At 52.4% G+C, this 18,337-nt stretch overlaps 5 protein-coding genes across 5 annotated transcripts; 1 reads left to right on the top strand and 4 right to left on the bottom strand.

Annotated features, from left to right (window-relative positions):
- Positions 1-172: 172 nt before the first annotated feature.
- Positions 173-1,420, bottom strand: CORC01_10219 (anthranilate phosphoribosyltransferase; the record flags this gene model as incomplete). Its single annotated transcript, XM_022621847.1, has 1 exon — positions 173-1,420. One exon carries the CDS (start codon positions 1,418-1,420, stop codon positions 173-175), a length of 1,248 nt encoding a protein of 415 aa, XP_022471661.1.
- Positions 1,421-3,571: 2,151 nt separating this feature from the next.
- CORC01_10220 (diacylglycerol kinase catalytic domain-containing protein) lies at positions 3,572-5,386 on the top strand (the record flags this gene model as incomplete). Its single annotated transcript, XM_022621848.1, has 4 exons — positions 3,572-3,740; positions 3,805-3,861; positions 3,925-4,943; positions 5,033-5,386. 4 exons carry the CDS (start codon positions 3,572-3,574, stop codon positions 5,384-5,386), a joined length of 1,599 nt encoding a protein of 532 aa, XP_022471662.1.
- A 787-nt stretch (positions 5,387-6,173) lies between these two features.
- CORC01_10221 (nucleolar protein,Nop52) lies at positions 6,174-7,024 on the bottom strand (the record flags this gene model as incomplete). Its single annotated transcript, XM_022621849.1, has 2 exons — positions 6,174-6,862; positions 6,973-7,024. The coding sequence occupies 2 exons, from the start codon at positions 7,022-7,024 to the stop codon at positions 6,174-6,176; spliced, it is 741 nt and encodes a 246-aa protein (XP_022471663.1).
- A 968-nt stretch (positions 7,025-7,992) lies between these two features.
- Positions 7,993-9,805, bottom strand: CORC01_10222 (uncharacterized protein; the record flags this gene model as incomplete). Its single annotated transcript, XM_022621850.1, has 4 exons — positions 7,993-8,511; positions 8,633-8,701; positions 9,457-9,717; positions 9,776-9,805. 4 exons carry the CDS (start codon positions 9,803-9,805, stop codon positions 7,993-7,995), a joined length of 879 nt encoding a protein of 292 aa, XP_022471664.1.
- Positions 9,806-16,057: 6,252 nt separating this feature from the next.
- On the bottom strand, positions 16,058-18,301 carry CORC01_10223 (sulfate permease; the record flags this gene model as incomplete). The annotated part of the gene is made up of 4 exons (XM_022621851.1): positions 16,058-16,741; positions 16,808-16,948; positions 17,000-17,898; positions 17,968-18,301. 4 exons carry the CDS (start codon positions 18,299-18,301, stop codon positions 16,058-16,060), a joined length of 2,058 nt encoding a protein of 685 aa, XP_022471665.1.
- Between the last annotated feature and the right edge of the window lie 36 nt (positions 18,302-18,337).

An 18,337-nucleotide genomic window follows, 5' to 3' on the forward strand; every position in this document is an offset into this window, starting at 1 on the left:
GCTAACAAGAGACCGCAAGTCAAGATTCCTTCAGAGCAGCTTTTGTTTCGTGATGTATTCGTCCAAGGCCGTGATATCCATTCCTTGCTTTCCTTTCCACCCACGCTACCTTACCTTGGCTAACATCGGTTTCATCTTTTCATGGTTCGATTTTCCCCTAGTCACACTTCATTTATTGATTGAAGCTATTCGTAACGTCGACGAATGCATTCCACTGTTTCCAGGCCTCACCGCTCTTGACAGCCCAACGCGCCCTCCGCACACCCTCCTTCCAGCGTCCTCCACCAGGTCCCCTTTCGGTAATGACCTGGCCGTCATCACCAGGACCCATATCGCTCGTCTCGGCTTCGCAGATGCCCGACGTCACAAACAGCGTCGCCGCGTTCATCAAAACGAACTCAAGGATCGGGTCATTGTCGGCCATCTCGCCCTGGAGTATCCTTCTCAGGATCTCAGCGTTCTCGGCCGGCTCTTTACCAGGTGATACGGTGTTCAGGGGATGCGTCCCGAGGCCAAAGTCGCTCGGCTGCACCTTGAAGTGATCCGCCACCACCTCCCCGCTGGCCCCTTCGCTGAGCTTCCACACCAGTGTCGGTCCGGCGCAGCTGACTTCATCCAGCTCCTCCTCCCCGCAGATGATCATGGCTTTTTTCGAACCGCTGATCTTGAGGGCCTCAAGGAAAACGGGGCCGAGTTCCTTCCTCGCAACGCCGATGACGCGTGCCTCGAGGATATCCTCGACAGGGTTCGCCAAGGGCCCGAGGAGGTTGAAGATTGTCCTCCAGGGGAGCTCTTTGCGGATGGGCGCCACGTAGCGCATACCCGGGTGGAACACGGGGGCGAAGAGGAAGCCGTAGTTCGTTGCCGAGTAGACCTTTGAGATTGTGGTGGGGGACACGGCCATGAGGACGGGCGGGCGGGGCTGCATGTTGTTGACGAGGTCGGCGGACCCGGATTTGGAGGTGCTGGCGCGGTTGCCATGCTTGGCGACCAGCAGGAGGGAGGAGGCGAGGATGCTGGCCGTGGTGCTGATGTTGAAGGTGTTATGAGAGTCACCGCCCGTGCCGACGATGTCACACAGCCCGCCGGCGTAGGCGCCCGCTGCGAGGGCCTTTTGCTCTACTACCTTGCTGAGGTCGTCAAAGTCGACCTTGGCGGCGGCCTGGCGCATGTAGTGAGCGGAGCGGGCCATGACATCGGCGCGGCGGTCGAGGTTGGTGAAGTGCAGGGCGATGAGCAGGGAGGCGGCCTGGGCGTCGGAGACCTGGTGTGTGAAGAAGTGGGAGATGGCCTCGGCGATCTCGTCGGCGCTCACGGCGAGGCCGGCATCCGGGACGGGCCAGAGTTTCTTGAGGAGCGGTTTGATGTCAATGAGCGGGAGGGCGGCGTCGGACCCCGCAACCGGAGCTTGTGAGGCCATGGCGGGGTGGTTTCTGTGGCTTTGGTTCTTTTGGATTTGGGTGAATCGAGATGGGTGGATAGGTGAAGTATTGCTGTAAGAAGATCAATTGAACGGAAAAGGGGTTTCGAGATGTTGAATTGAGTCACTGAGAACAATAAGATGTGAGTCAAGCCGAAGCCTTGAACAATGAGGGATTGTTTAATGTGAGAAGCCGCTGGGAGCAATCCGCTATCTGGAGCGGTACGTATTGCCAAATGAGCGAAAGAGGTCGCGGCCCACAGCTGATTGGTTGGTTATTGCCTGATTTAGACGGCACGGGGTAAGCTCATTGGGTGCGAACCAGTGAGACACAGCCTGTCGTCCTCAGGTGCATTCGCCAATTAGGGAATCTCCGCTCGGAACTGAGCATGCATGAGCGTGGGTAAAGTAAGAGATTAGGTAAGGTGGGGGAATTTGTATTATCCGTATCCGTACCTTTTTTTTATGGACTTTGGTGATGCGAGACGCCAAATGGCATTCTTTATATCGAAAAGCTACGCGTGTGAGTTTACAAGCAACCTAAATTATGCGCGCAGGTTTCTTGATGCTTGCCCTATCTACCTTATGTTGAGGGTTGCTATTTCTCCCTCAAACAGTATCTGACGTACTTATGACCAAAGCCAACAAAGCAATTGTGCCTTTTGCCTTTGTGTACCCGGCACAGGCCCGCGTCTCTCTCTCCTTCTTATCGAATTACTTTTGGCAAACGCAATGCGAAGCGGCGGTTGGACTCGCAGCATGAAGAATTCGCAGCCGCTCGCCCATCGTCTGAAGATTGGCTCATCAAGGCATACGACTTTCTCTTGCACGCACGACCACTGCCTTTGCCCTGAGTTGAGGAGAACGTGGCACCGGCAGTTCCAAACTAAACACCTAAGACCTCCTCCCTCTTGCAGGTTGGAATAAACCGAGGAAAGGAGGCGCAGCCAAGGCGGGAGAGTCGGGCATCGCACATTTCCTGTCGCCGGTGTCCCGAAGTCGGCCGGTGCCTGACCGGCTTACTCGCACCACCAAGTCGGATCGGCGGCCAGCAAATCACCACCTCTGAACCAGACGTATCGCCTTCCCCGTGTCCACTTCCCCTCAGCCACTCCAAGATAAGGTATTCCCCCGGTCCTGGCCTGATGTTCCTACCTCGATGGGGATGTCTACTGCCTTAGTCTGAGGTAGATAAGTCACGTCCCGTCTGCTATCCGGCCTGGCTTGGAGTTCCACGCATCCACGCCAAAAAGGCTCATCCTTACCTCCCCGAGCCGAATATCTCGGCTTCCACCGACTGCTTCTACCGCGCTAGAATAGCTGCATCTACGGTTACATCAAGAGTGTGAGGTGCGTCCGGGGAAACACCTCTGCCGTGGTCAGGCGGCCGCTACGGGCGCCGCGGGCTCCTCGCATTACCTCGGGGCATCGGCGGGGTGAGGGGGTTCGGTGGGGCGGCTGCAGCGCGCATCCGTGCCTTTCCAGGTTGGCATCCCGGGTGCTTACCTTATCGGTGCCCCCCCATTAACAAGGTACACGGTCTTCCCAGCAGTTATACACTGATCGTAAAAGTAGCCCCCTATTTTCAGCTAGTGCAACCTGAGGTTCAATCTCCGATTCATCCGTGCTGCGCTGGGTGACCGTGCCATCCCTCCTGCAGCAGAACTGCGTCGACCTGGATGTTCACATTATAACTTACTTTCGTGTTGCTCCCGAGACCCCCTAGCATCGAATTCTCCAGGTCGTTTTCCCCCTCCTGAATTCCAATCTTCCCTCGACGACGACGGGCCTCGGGACCTACTCCTCTCGTACTAACCAACCAACTTACCCCCGACTATTCCTATCCTGTTTGCGCCTGCGCCCTCCATCCTCGTCTGGCTTGGTGCAACGGCGCAGTCTCGCTTCTTCTCTTCTCTTCCCTTTTTCAACTTTAAGGAGCTCGTGACCACCCATCAGTTCCAACCGGCACGGCGTCACTTCCTCCCTTCACAATTGACAACTGACAACAATGTCTCGTCGCGACTTCTGCTAGCACTGACCGGTTCCCTTCTTGTCCTCTCCACCTCTGCTCACCCATCAGTCTCTCGACGTTGACGACTTGTATCCCCCTCGTACTCACCTGTCGCTTATTCCACCCTCGTACAACTCACCATGGCGAACCTCGCAGGGGAACACAACACGGCCCCGACTGTGACTGAGTCCATCTCTGAGTCCTCCCAATCCTACGGCAAGCCTGCCTCCAGACACGGCTCGCCCGAGACGGTCAAGGTCGACGGCAATAAGTCTCTGACCCTAGCTTCGGAGAACCTCATTTTGAATGGTGTGTTGGAACCTGCAACCTCTACCTCATGCGATGCGCTCGGGTAGCTGACCCCCTTTTCAAGACCCAACAGCGAACAAATCCAAACGGACTTGCGGTTTTGCTGGGTTTGGCGCATCAGGTCCGTTGCCACGGCCTCCGTCGCCCCCTGCCCAGCTTGCTAACAACGGTCCACACCATACAGCGCCGGCAATGCAAAGCGTCCCCTTATACAATGTCCTCTGGGCCGAACAGACGGGGAAGACACTCACGATCGACTATGCGAAACAGGTCAGCACGCAACGAGTACAGGCCGCAAAATGGACTTTTACCGTCAACGACGCGGACGGCCCGGACGTCAGGTCCTGGATCGACACCCTCATGACAAGGGCATACGGGCCGGCGAAGCGATGCAAGAGAGCCAAGGTCCTGGTCAACCCGCACGCTGGACCGGGAGGCGCGGAAAAGAAGTGGCGCGTTGACGTCGAGCCTCTGTTCAAGGCGGCGCGCATGCCCATGGACGTTGACCTCACTACGTTTTCAGGTCAGGCTCTTGCGGTCTCGCGGGACGTGGACGTGGACGCGTTCGACACCATCGTCACCTGCTCAGGCGACGGCCTTGCTCACGAGGCATTCAACGGTCTTGGCCAGCGGCCTGATGCGTCGCGAGCATTGCAAAAGATTGCCATTTCGCACATCCCCTGCGGCTCGGGTAATGCGATGAGCTGCAACCTGTACGACTCGCATCGGCCGTCAATTTGTGCTCTCGCCATCATCAAGGGAGTCGAAACCCCTGTGGATCTGATCAGCATCACACAGGGCAACCGACGCACCCTCAGTTTCTTGAGTCAGGCTCTTGGCGTTGTGGCTGAGAGTGATCTAGCTACTGAGCATCTTCGATGGATGGGCGGCGCGCGCTTCACCTGGGGCTTCCTGACTAGGATATTCGAGAAAAAGTGCTACCCGTGCGACTTGGCCGTCAAGGTTGAGATTGGGGACAAGGCTGGTGTCAAGAGACACTACAAGGAGCACACGCGCAGGGCGTTGGCAACACATACGGGTGCCGGCGAACCCCCGAGGGCTGAGAATGCCGATGGCGCCTCGAGCCCATCTGGTGACCAGGAAGGACTGCCGCCTCTGAGATATGGCACCATCAATGATGATCTCCCTGATGGATGGGAGCTTATTCCCTATCAGAAGATGGGTAACTTTTACTGCGGGAACGTAAGTATACTGTCTCAAACACTAGCATCGCGAGAAAACCCCCCTGCTCTTGATGACGACGTCACTAGACCGTATGCTGACAAACATAGATGGGATACATGGCTCCTAACGCCAACTTTTTCGCTGCAGCGCTCCCCAACGACGGTCTCATGGACCTCGTCTGCGTCGATGGAGACGTCTCAATCGGTGCCCAGGTGAGTCTGCTCACGTCCGTGGAGAGCGGAAAATTCTTCGACAACCCTGTGGCGTCGTACCGCAAGATCTCCGCCTACCGCATTATTCCACGGAATCAAAAATCCGGGTACATCAGCATCGACGGTGAGAAAGTGCCGTTTGAGCCCTTTCAGGCTGAAGTCCACCGCGGTCTCGGCAAGGTCATTTCGAAGCGCGGCAAGTACGAGGCCCCCGGTCCTTTGGGCTGGGAGAAGATGTCTTTGGCCTAAGAGGTCACACTCAGCTTCAGGCGGACGTCTGCCAGGCAGACCGCAATCTTTGTGAAACCTGGCTCAAAGCGAATGTTGACGGCACGAGCTGCAATGTAGCGGGGAACGGTCCCAGTTTCCCAATGTGATGCTTTGGTGCTCTAGACCAAGACGTGGTCTTGGTCGGCGGAGCTGGGCCTATGAGACTGAGGCTAACACAGCTGATGCTCTACTCTATCACAAGAATCATCAGTTTGCCTCCTGTCCACCATCAGAAACAACGCCCAGATCGCCGAGACCGCGCCAGCGGATCACAATAGACAAAAACGGGACGGGATATATTGTTAGAGTCATTCTCCTCTAGGACAGTACCGGCCAGGACCAGAGGCCAGGGACAACCATCAGAAATACGGCCTGGTTGTCTCTCCGCCTACGAACGGAAAGTAGCGGGGGCAGCAGATTGGGGTAGTAAGATGCTTTTTTTTTATTTTTTTCAAAAATCGAGATACCCAGATAGACCAAGACGGGGAGAGTGTAGCCGTCGTCAGGCCGGGCTGAAGTGCAGGCCAGGTTGGCAAAAGGGACAGCCATTGGATATCACTATATAAATACTACAGAACACAGCTTTGCGCATAATAATTGAATTTTGTTGTTGGTTTCCATCACCGCCCGCCCATGGATCAGACCCTTTGGGAACTATGTATCGATAAAGTCATGCCTCCCATTTTTTTGAAGAAAAAAAAGCCAACAAACGCCGTGTTCACCATCCCATGTAAAAGACATATGAAGAGATGAAGTATTGTCCCCTCTATTTATCGTCAATGCCACCCCATTCATCATCATCCCCGTCCGCCGCTTCCTCCTCCTCAGTAGGTTTGCTCTCCGTCCACGGCAACCTCTCGTCCTCGACCACAGCCGCAGCCTTGGCCCGCACGGTCTTGACGGGCGACTTCTTGAGCGGCTCGACGAGCTGGCTGAGCTTTCTCGCAAAGTCTACCGCCTTGGCATCCTTCTCCTCCAGCATTTCCAACCTGTCGAGCTCGTCGACCCAGATGTCGAGGCCGTGGAGCCTTAGCCCGATGGGCACCTTTCGCAAATCGCCCTCGAGCTCAAACGGCCACTCGCCGTACACCTTGATCAGCGCGTCGACCCGTCCCGCGTCGTAGTTTCCCTCCTTGACCCACTGCAGTCCGGACGTAAAAGTGCGTCTGACGAGGAGGAGGAACTTTTCCATGCGAAGAACGTCAATGTCTGTCCACTGCTTGGAGAGAATTTCCCAAAAGGCGGCGAGCCAGGTGGGGACGTCGTCGTTGCGGAGGCAGGCTGTCAGGGAGGCGAGCTCGGAGGCGAGGTTCTGCTGGGGAATGGGGCGGTCGCACATCCACATTGCGTAGAAGAGGCCCTTCCAGAGCTTGAGGGCTTCGAGGTGGGAGAGGGAGCGGTGGGAGCCGAGGAAGGTTTGGAGGGAGGTCAGGGCTTGGGTTCGGAGTTTGCGGTCTGTCATCACGGGGAGAGACGTTAGCTGGAGTCTGTTCTCGAGGATTGCGACGGAGGGGCATTTTTTCGGGCGAGGCTTTCGGGTTGCGATGCGACGGGGGGAGACGAACCGCTGGAAGCCAGGTTCCTGATAAAGGGCATGTTCTGCTCTTGAGACGCCATCTTGAATGGTGTTTTCTGGTGGCTGAGCAGGTAGGTAGCTCAATTGAAAGTGCCGTGTTTCCTAGAGGTGGCACCGGGAAGAGGGAGTCGCTCTATGCACCGTCGGCGATGGGACTCGCAGCAGGGTGGGATACCCGAAAATAAAATTGTTGTTCACCGAGAAAACTGCCCCGCCGATCCTCGGTGTGGGAGGGTCCCGGGGTAACCCGATCGGGTGACCGCCTTTGAGGAAGGGGGGTCCGCTGGGATGCTGGAGAAGGTGTGGCGCGTGGCTTGGTCTGTTCGGTGGTGTGGCTGTGGTTTTGTCTACTTCGGAGCCGGCTTGGCGCTATTGGACCCTGAGAAGTGACTACCTAGGTACCTCCCTACCTACAAATTGCTAGAGGCTAAGGTACTTAGGGTGGATATTACACTCACCGACTTTCTGGTTAATCACTGATTATTTTTCAATTCATAGTGAAGCTGAATGGTGCTTAAATCTTCCGTATGGAGGTCTTGGGTACTACGGTGCCTTCCTGACGGGAGAGGTCAGTTACCTATGTAGGACTCTTCTCCTTCCCTCCTCACCAAGCGACTGGATGTCCAGGGCGGGATAGAAAGCTGAGAGTGACAAAGAAATCCCATCACAGCTTTAAAATTGAGTAGTGCATAATGAAGTAATCACGATGAACGCAACATACTTAGCGAAGGAATAGGGTAGATTGGTTGTAACACAGGGATGCTGAAACTGGTCACCGGATGTGGCATCTCAGAAAATCAAAAATTGTACTTTCAAAGCTTTGTGAGAACCTCATTTCCAGCAGGTACAGTATCTAATTATCAGAAGGGTTAAGCCTCATTGCAGAAACAGCAGCCCAAGCCAAGTCCCCCAAGCCGAAATATGTCCAACGTCCTTATACTCCCATGTTTTCATCCACAAAAATATCGTCGAGCTCTATTGGAAGAGCAAAGTATAGCCACGTCGATGGTCAAGTGTGAGTGTTAGAAGGAGCCTCGGAGGTGCTCATGGTATTGTCGATCTTGCGGATTGCGTCAAGCTGGGTCACAAGTTCATTGTTCTTGGCAGCAGAAGCATCAAGCTGGCTCTGAAATTTCACAGCCTCTTGCGTCTTCTCATAGAGCTGCGCTTGTAAACTCTGTAGCTGCTGCTGTGAGACCTGGATGATTTGGTCTTTGTGAGCTGCCTCGTCTCTAGCTCCCTGTGCATCGGCGTAGTAGGACTGGGCCTGGTGATAGCACCGGAAGGCCTCATCTCCTGCTTCAGAGGCTTGGATACGGAGCTGGGCCACTTCGTACTTGTGAGCGGTGATCACTTTGCCGATGCGAAGCTTCTGGTGAGCGAGGTCGGAGAGGGCTTCGTTGTGGGCGACGATGAGGGCCCCGAGCATGGTTTTTCCTTCATTGATGCGCTCCTGCGCCTTGGTATTGTTATCTTTGGTGATCTTGTTCAAGGCAGCTTGGAGTTCTTGCTCAGTGTATTTGATCACCTGCTGGTGCCGTTAATATTTCAAGGAAAAGATTGAATGGAAAGTGTAGGCAAAGGGATTGGCGTAATGGTGAGACTCCAAAAAGTGAGTCAAAGAGGGCAAAATAACAGAAGAGACTGACCCTCTGATTTTTGTAGGACATCTGATTGTTGTCGGACATTCTGTAGCTAGACTTGCCCGTGAGAGCTGTCTGAATGAAGTCCATCATTAGCAATAATGTGGGTGACAAGGAGTCTTGGTCGTGCTCGGCTTGGCCGTGATATCCCTCACCCAAAAGAGCCCTGAAGTGAATGTTGTTCAAATATTTCTGCTGCTGGTCAAACAACGAAGCTGATGCTGGAGATTAAAGCCTGTGGATATAAGAGCGATGCTGCTTGCGGGCCGTTGATATTAGAGATGGGCATAGGAAGCTGTTGCAAAGCTGGTGATGTAGTGTGGTGTGAAGGCAAGTGCGGCCAAATCACGCGGCGAGATGCCTTGGAATGCAGGCCATATTCATTTCGAGCTATTGCCTACTCTTCAGTGCAAAATTGCCGAAACCTAGACCAATACGGAAGCAGGGCATAGCACAGAGACGGTGAGTTGATAGTAGAATAAAATGGTGTGAATCCCAGATGGATTTAGTAGGTAGGATTTGCAATCAAGCCTTAGGTGAGGCATGGGCTCCTTGAAACGAATTCATTCATATGATTGGATCACTGTATCCGAATTTTCAAAGATATTTTAGGGAAGGTACTACCGTCTGCAGCAGCCTGAAGTACTTTTAGCAATTGTGCCCCAAGACACCCATGAGCCCCTCCTACTCAGGTGAACTTGCAACCTTCTCAGATATTGGACAGTGGTATTTATATTCCTGGGAGACTCATGCAGACTCCGTCTCTACTCAGATCGGCCCAAATTTTTGCATGGAAGGTGAGGCGGGCAAGAGGCTTGGAGCCTAGCCACTTTGTCCTTCTCGGCAGCAAGAGCGTCTTTCAGGTCCCTGATCTCCTCCTGGTAGCGCTCATTGTGTCGATTGACTGATAGACTGGCAGTTCTGGCGTCGTCCTGAGCCCGTCTGTTGCAGCTATCTCTCAGCATAGCAAGCTCCCCCACGTGCTTGTCGATCAAAGCCTTTATGACTCTTTTGTGCTCCTGCCCGAGCTTTTCCACGATACCGGTGTGCTCAGAGTCGATAATGACGAAATCGTCTTCAGAATCAGACTTCTATGGTCTTTATTAGCACTGACCTGCAGGTGTCGATATCAAAGCAAGCCGGCCTTACCATCACCACCATGCTGCTGTTCTGAGACATCCTGGTGAGGTTGTTTCTTGTGCCCAAATGACTGATCGACGCTGATTATGATTTTGAGATTACTCCTAACAAAAGTCTAGAGAGAATAGCTGTACATGAACATACCTGTGCTGAGAGGTGCTTTCAGGATGGAGACGACGGCGAGAAGAATAAGGAATGCTGTCGTGGCGACTTGCTGTCGAATGACCGAAAAGGTGGAATTGAGAGATGTAGGTAGAGAATCTAGGAAGCGATAGAGTGGTACACAATGATGTTGTTTGGAAGAAAAGAGCCCGGGGTAGGGAGCCTTTATATCTGTTGCAAGGTGAAGTTGGGGATGGGGATATTTGGGAGGACGAAGAACCCGCCTCCAACGATTGCCTGTTTGGGAGATAGCAGTGAAAGGAAAGGTCTGTCCAGTTTCCCAATTAGGAGACAGCAGTGAGAGTGTCCAAGCATTTCGGATAAGAGAACCTAGGTGAATCACAATTCTCCCAGGGCGTATAGTGATACGTATATTTTCTTCAAAAGGCTAAAGACATCTGTTGTGTGGGACTTTTTCGATAATCGGCACAACTCAGGCTTCAACCAGGCTCCAGCAAAACAGTAGGGCGGTACAATTGTAACAAAAGAACCAGTTGTAATGATGTTTCACAACATTGCTAGTAGGGATAGGCAAAGTCGATCGACCAAAGCCCCTGGGACTGGAGGTATTTACATTATAGAGGGTGCCCGCTAATGTGAACGACGGGTCTGACAATCTCTAACGTGCAGCCTCATTCCAATGGCCAGAGTAGATAGAGTCAATTAAATAAACCCCGCCAGACCGATACAAAACTAGTACACGTCATGTTTCACTGATGATCAATGCTGCAGGTACTCTGAGGTGCTTCAACTGGTGATGCCGTGTGCTTTGTTTTGTGTGACTGGAATAAGTGTTTGGCTGCGGGTTCGTTTGTTGTTCATCAAGCAGGTGTGTGAAATGATTGGCTGGTCTGGCTTGGCGTACTGGAGTAGTTCTTGCTTGGCTCAATGCTGTGACATTCTCAGAACAGTCTTGCCTTCGTCAAAGGCGATTCTTTGTGCTTCCTTCAGAATATCCAATGCCCATACCAACTATTTGTCTAGCGGCCAAATCGAAAAGAATCCAAAACCAGGAAGTACGGTTAGGTCTTTGTTGGATTTCTGAAGTAGGCTCTCACCCAGACCATTCTTATATATACACTTCCGGATCACAACTTCACAAGATATCAGGATAGGGGGCGACGGCTGAATGTCTCCGACGACAGGCGGTAGAAGCGAACGTCAAGCATTTAACGCCTTTTGGTAATCATTTCTAAAGCTGATATGCTTTTCTTAGTGCAGTAAGAGCCTGATTGACAATAACGATCACGATGGCGCCAAATATCTTGCCTCTAGGCACAGGAACACACATGCAGCCACACAATAAGCTAGGCAGAGACTCCGGAAGATAAGTACGGGGATCAACATCCAAAGCTTTCATCTGAGCATGCCGTTGAAAGCAAAACCTAGGAGGCCTTGGGTTTTTCCTCCGGACAAGCCGCTGTTTATCAAGGAATAGGTCGATCCCGGAATGCATACCTAAGAGAGATTCGGCACCACTCTAGACTCGGTACCAGTAGAGGCTTGAAATGAGTAGTTTGAAGATTATTCAAAGTCAAAGCAGGAAAAGGTTTTACAAGGCGTATATTTCTCAGTCTGAAGGTGAAGTTGAAATCGACGGAGAAGGAAGGGGCGGCTTTCCAAACCGAGGGCTCCTTCTGCCACACGCCCACGCGATCACCCAACGCGACTGAAATCCCCCCCTTGTTCTATCACAACAACGCAATCTGCAACTGAACAAAATATGAGTATAGAAATAAGCCAAAGAAATGATGTAGGTAATGAACACCTGGTGCCCGCCAGACGCAACCGCCGCTGACCTGTTTACTACCCCCGAGCCGCACAAGAAGTAATTTGGCTCGACATAGTCTTTTTTGAGCCCCAGTAAGTCCTTCATTCAGGTTTATTGAGTACCTACCTGGGCTTAGGCGGCTCAATGGTAGAAACTTCTACTGACTGGATGAAGACGCAGACTTATGCCAGCATAATATTTCTCGAAGGCAGTTGCCGATGCCGAGTATCCCTACAAAGCCAGAATCGTCAAGTCAAAAGCCACCTCCCACTTAGCAGCAAGACTGAGGGGAATCAGGGAAAACGAGGAAAACATTGGCTGTATGTGCTGATTCGATCCAGCGGCAATACACTCAAGGACCGCGAGCATCAGGACACGGGGAAATGCCCATTCCCTTGAAGGAGAGCCACGACACGTCGTAATAGTAGAATCCTCGTCAGGACATCGTCAGTGAACAAGCCGCCGGAATGTGTGAGATCATTATGGGAGAGAGCTCTTTTCTGAGATGCTTCTCAGTGTGGCGTGCGCAAGCTGAGGATATATCCGATTTCTTTTCTTCGCCCCTTCGGGGATACTCCTTCCCCTATCCTTCAGGCACCATGAAAGAACGGCGAATATGACAAGTTACGATCATTAGGGCTATACGCCGCTTGCCTGGGTCCTTCATTCCACGGAGAGCAAATCGGATCTGATTATTGTGCCTCGGACTGTTGTCATTCGACAACGACGAATCTCATCTTGAACACATCCAACTGCTCAGCTTAACCACGACTGCGAGCGCGATTTTACTCTCACGAGGTTAGTGATTGAACCTCTCTTTTCTCATCGAATCCCCAATCGCGCTGTGCTGTTTCCTCCATCATCTCCCATTTTGTATAAGGTAGCGTGCAATTTGTGACCCCAGATACTGCACTTTACCCCCCCTCAGGCCTGCTCCTTCCTCGACTGAAGACCGAAGCCTCTTTTGTTTTCCTCACCCCCTTCCTCTACGCGTCGGAAAATACTCTTCTCCCCAGACCTCGCGCAAAAAGCTGCCTCAGTCTCGCATGCGAGGCAGCAAGCGTATGCCCCTGATCTATTTCTCATCCTCCTTTTCCGCCGGAAAATTGCTCTCTCTTCCATCCACATCCCTCATCCCCAACTTCTCCTTGCCTCACTGAGGGACTCCTTCTTTTCTTCCTTCACATCATCATCACCCTCACAGCATCACTACCCTCACATCATTACCAATACATCTTCTCATCGACAACCGCCTCATCCCACAATACGATCTGCTCACTGTCTTTATCCAAAGATACGAGATCCGTTCTTTTTTTCCCTCCCTGCGCAAAATATTCCTGCTTCATCCCCTTTCTCACTCAAGACCTCATTGATCTGGGCAGTTGAGACCAATTTTCGGGCTCCTTCCTTCTCAGCTCGCACACCCTTCCTTCCTCCTTCTTATTTCCATCTCCCGCGCGTCTTTTGTTCACGAAACCAAAACAACCAGACCGCTCTCACGTGAGGGTGGCCGGCCAGGCGCACCTGATTCTTTTCTCTCTTCTTCCTTCACATCCTCATCACCACTGCCCTCCACCTCCCACTTCGCGAGGTCTGCCATCCACAGGCCTTCTTTTTTCATCCTACTTCTTTTCTCTCTCTATTCTTCTTCCTCTCAACTCAACTTTCTCCCTTTCTCTCCATCCTATCCCATCTCACCCTTCTCATCATCAATTCGCCATCCTCCACGTTGGCTACCTATAGTGTGTACCACCTCAGCGCAAGTTTCCATTCCACACGCGGTTTTCTCTCTCAATCCATCACCTTCTGACAAATGTTACATCCAGATCGATCTCATCACAGTGAAGTCATCTCCTACGTCTGAGGCCGCAGTTTCCGGCATGAAGCGCTGCCACAACGTCGAGAACAAGGTAAGCCCACAATCTTTTCATTTGTGTCCCAGACTCGTTTTCTCGTGTCTCTCCCACCTGCCAATCTTGCCGATTTGGACCCTAAGCGGGCCGAGAATTCTTTCTCGGTGAGACGTCGAGAGCTCGGAACTGGAGAGGTGAATGCCAGGGTGGCAGGGCCATTTGGACAGGTCAGTCACCCTTCTGTGGGCAGTCGGGGCATTTCACCTCTTCAGACCGGTTCTGCCTTCGGGCGGTATGGTCTCAACCACCTCGGACTTCCCTCGTGGAAGTCCCGGGATGGTCCAGTCGGTTACTTGCTGCCATTGATTCGTCCTGCTGGGCAAGCAGGGTAGCGAGCCTCGGAGACACACCCTACTCTCTCGTTTCCGGGTGTGGCTGTGAGCGGTGCCCCCTTATAACTTCCACCCTCGGGTGGGTTCATGGGGCCAGTCCCAGCCATCTTTCAGGACTAGTCTCGCGACATCTGGATCTTCTTCCAGGTGACATTCTGGGTCCCCATCGATGTCTGGGTGCTCGAGAGCGCTTCCTCACCGTCGCATTCTCGAGTAGCCGCAACGTCGCTTCTGTCAAAAGTCGTGACCGCGGGGCAGCTCGGTCTCGCAAGCCGAGTGTTTCTCCATGGATGTTAAGAAGTACCAACCTTGGCGAGGTCCCCTAGTTGGTGGCAGCAGCAAAGATGCAGCATCTTAACGGCGAGACACAACAGAGAATGACGCGTTGCGCTTACCAGTAAGGTTTTCCTTGCTGATTGGGTGAAGAAACAGGACAATTCATTTGATGAAACACAGAATCAGAACGCTTTTGTGGACACTTTGGTGAGTTGAATCTTGAATGGTACGCTTTTCACACGGCCTCTCGTGCTAACAACTCTGCGACAGGTCGACTTTGGCGATGAGGTACGTCCACAATTCACTTTGTATCCCAGCCTCGTTTTTCTTTGCGTTTTGCCACCTTCCTGTTTTCGCCCTGCCCTCCGAGTCCTAAGAAAACGACATATCGGGAGTCCGCTGCGATATCTTGAGCTCGAGGCATGTGTGTTTGCCAGGACCATTTGGATCGGTCAGCCGCTCTACTTTGAGTTGGGGCATCGCCCTTCGGGTGAGGGATATCAAGTGCGGGAGATGGCGTTAACCTCAGTCTGCGAGACTTGGGACGACTCGTGAGGGTTCAGGTTTGTCTCCGCCACATCCCTCGAGATGCGGCTCGGGATCATTCCTTACTCTCTCGTTTTCAGGGTGATCTTGTGGGACGGCCCTGATGGAATCACTTTGGTGTGTCTGGGAATCAGCTTGCAGCCACACTTGGCCAATCAATACCATCTTCATAACCCGTTATGGTGATTGGATCGAATGGCATCTATTTGCAGTCACACTCGGCCGATCATAACCATCTTCCTAATACGTTATGGTGATTGGTTCGAATGGCTTTCAAATTGCATGCCCCCAAGGACTTTGGGAGCTCCGTGCGCTTAACGAGGTTCTGCCTGGATTGGCGGAGATGATAAGGGTTCAGGATGGCCGCAAGACGCATCATTGAGAACTTCGAGTGTGGCGTACCAGCATATCTCTTTGCAGGCAGCTGACTGGGCGAAGATACAGAATAGTCATACCTCGGCCATGGGCAGGAGCTCTGACTCTCAGAGCATCAAAGACATTATTCAACTAATGGCGCATCTTCAGGTAATTACTGGTCCTCTTTTCTGGAACACATCTTTGGGCAACGCTTCTAATGGATTACATATAAGGATGACGCGGCCTGCAACATGGAACCCGGACAGGTTGAACTTGAGAACGTAGTTGGCCCTGCTAAATTTCTGAAGAAACTTCTAAAGAAACAGCAGAAGATGAAGAAGACCCTGTGGCGGCAGGCAAAGCAAATCGAGGAGAACAGACATGGCCAGAATGTGGCTAGAATCAGCGGGCCCTAGAGGCTCTCACTGGCGTGAAATTTGGCAAGGAGCACCAAGAACGAAATGACAAACATCAGTACGAAACTGATGGAATCGTCAAGGCTTTATTCGGAATCATCGAGGGCATGGACAAGCGCCATGATCAAGTCCAACGAGAGATGCGTGCTTTCCACGACATCAACCGCCGTGACTCGCACGCTCGCGAGAGACTCGCCTCCAATGAGCGGGACCGCGAAAGAAGAGTCCACGAGAGATTCCTAGCGATCTTAAGTGTGGTAATTACCATCGTTGGTGTGATAATTGCCATTGGTATGGGCTTTTTGGTCCGAAATCGCGGCGACAAGCATTGAGGGATTTTACTGATAGGAACAACATTTCTCGGTATGAAAATCGGGATGCGTTGTAGAAAAAGGTATCTGATAGACTTGAAATATATATGTTGCTCATGAATCGTGATCCTCTCATCTCTCAGTGACCAAACCAATGTTAAGCTTGCACCAACGAGATGGCCTTCGAAGCTTTAACTCGGGGAATTCTTAATCTTGCTTCTCACTAAACACATCCGCTCCAGAGCCATCATCACGATCCCAGATTGCAGTCTCCATAGTGGGGTACACCAGGTCTGCGTCCTCCTCTCGCCATTCTTCGAGATTGACCAAATGCCAATTGGCTCTTACGAATCGACTCCGAACCTTGTCTGACATGCCAACCATTCGAATCTGCACGCCCTTGCCAGAATGCAGCTTGATCTCATCCTTGAGCTCCTTCAGCGTCAAAATACCAGACGTATCGATAAACGGCACCATGGTGAAATCCCACACAACGACGGTAAGCGGTGTCTCCTTGAGACAAATCTGCTTCTGCGCTCTCAATCTCTCCAAACGTTTCTCCGCAGCAACACTCCAGTGTCGTTCTCTGTCATCTTGACTCAGACTGCTCTCGACGCGCGGGTACACCAGCTTGATAGCCGTGAGCGTCGAGGTCTTTGCGCGCTCGGCGTTGGGGAAGAAGATGGCGTCATTAAAAGCGACGACGATGGTGTCGCCCGGGATGGAGATGCGCGCATTTTCCATGCGTTCATCGGTGACTTGGCGGCCGCCAGCGCTGGTGATGCGAGTGATGGGCTGCGGGATGGAGGTGGCGGTTTCTGCGCTGCTCGAGTGGATTTCGGGTTTGACAAAGGTGGAGCGGAGCAGAGTCCAGACAATACTCCATGCGACCTTGGTTGTAGGAGTTTATTAGTTATGGCTGAAAAAGGAGAATAATCCGATACGAAGGGTACATACAGCAACACCGATACCAATCTCAGCCGAAACAAAGATGGTAACCCAGAAAGAGACCATCGAGGCAACAAAATCGGGGAATGAGATGCGCCAGAACTTGTAAAACAGAGACAAAGGACCGAAGAGGTGGACAACAGCCATGATCTGTACTGTTGGTTAGTATCGGGTTTGATGAGTTGTCTGAAGAAAACCCACAATGATGGCAGATAAAGTTGCAGATGGAAGCCAATAGAGGGCCGGAGACAATACATATAGCGTCAAGAGAATGAAGGCAGCAGTAACCGCACCGGTCAGAGGGCTCTTCACGCCGCACTCGGAAGCAACGGCAGTTCGAGACATGGCACCACCGACGGGCATTGTGCTGAAGAAACTATTGACAATGTTGACGACACCTAAGTAGTTGAACTCCTGGCTCTGGTCGATCTGGTAGTTGTTCTTCTTTCCAAAGGCCTTACCGACAGCCAAGTGCTCGAGGGTGCTGGCAACAAGAGGGGCAACGGCCCTGGTAGCGACTTTCTGGACCAAGTTCGAGGCGGGTACGATGGGATGGGTGATGCCGTGTGTACTGACTTGGCTGACCTTCCAAGCGTAGTCTGCTTTTTCGCGATTGCGGTTGACGAGGTAGCTGATCAGGGTGAAGACGACCAAGACAATGACGGCCCTGGAGTTGGCGAGGAGCTTGATAGCAAAGTGTCTCTTGCCGTATTTCTTGCCAACTTTCTCGAGGATGACGAGGATGAGCAGGGTTCCGAATCCGATTCCGCAAGTTGCCCCGTCCCACTTTGGTAGACGACGAAGGACATCGCCAATGACGTTGAAAACACCGGATGGCACGTTTGACAACCCGACGAGAGATCCAACTTGACCGAAGGCGATGACGAGAGCTGCGGCTGAGATGAATCCAGTGAGGACTGGGAATGAGACGTAGTCCAGGAGGAAGCCCAAGCCGAAGAGGCCGATGACGAGTGAGTAAACTCCGACCATGAGGGCAACGGATGAGGCAATTGCTGAGATATCGAATCCTTCTTCACTCAGGTCACGAACGATCTCAGCCGTTAGAAGGCCCAAGATGGAAGTCGGTCCGGTGGAGAGATCTGTATATCAAAAGAATAGTAAGAAATCTTGAGTCCCAGAAACTAGTTGGAAAAAGTCTTCAAACAAACCTTTTGAAGTTCCCATGAAGACCGCAAACGCAGCTGGCAGCCAACTTGAGTATAAGCCGTTGGCGATGGGAATAGTTGCAATCTTTGCGTAGGCCAAGGACTGTGGGATGAGCATGACGCCCACAGTCAGACCGGCAATGAAGTCGGTGATGAGCCATTTCGGATTGTAACGAGGGAGCCATTGGACAATGGGGACCTTTTCGAGGAGGTAGACTCCCGCAGCGGACGGCAGCTTTGGGGCGCCTTGGACGATGAAGTCGCGAGCTCGTGCAATACTGGCATCTGTGGCGAACTCGTCCCTCACCTTTTCGACCTTTCGGGTGATCTTCTCCATCTTGACAACAGAGGGTCTGAAGTGTCGTTGTTGGAA

The sequence above is a fragment of the Colletotrichum orchidophilum genome, assembly GCF_001831195.1.
Source record: "Colletotrichum orchidophilum strain IMI 309357 chromosome Unknown Scaffold_99.1, whole genome shotgun sequence".
Classification (NCBI taxonomy): Eukaryota; Fungi; Ascomycota; class Sordariomycetes; order Glomerellales; family Glomerellaceae; genus Colletotrichum; species Colletotrichum orchidophilum.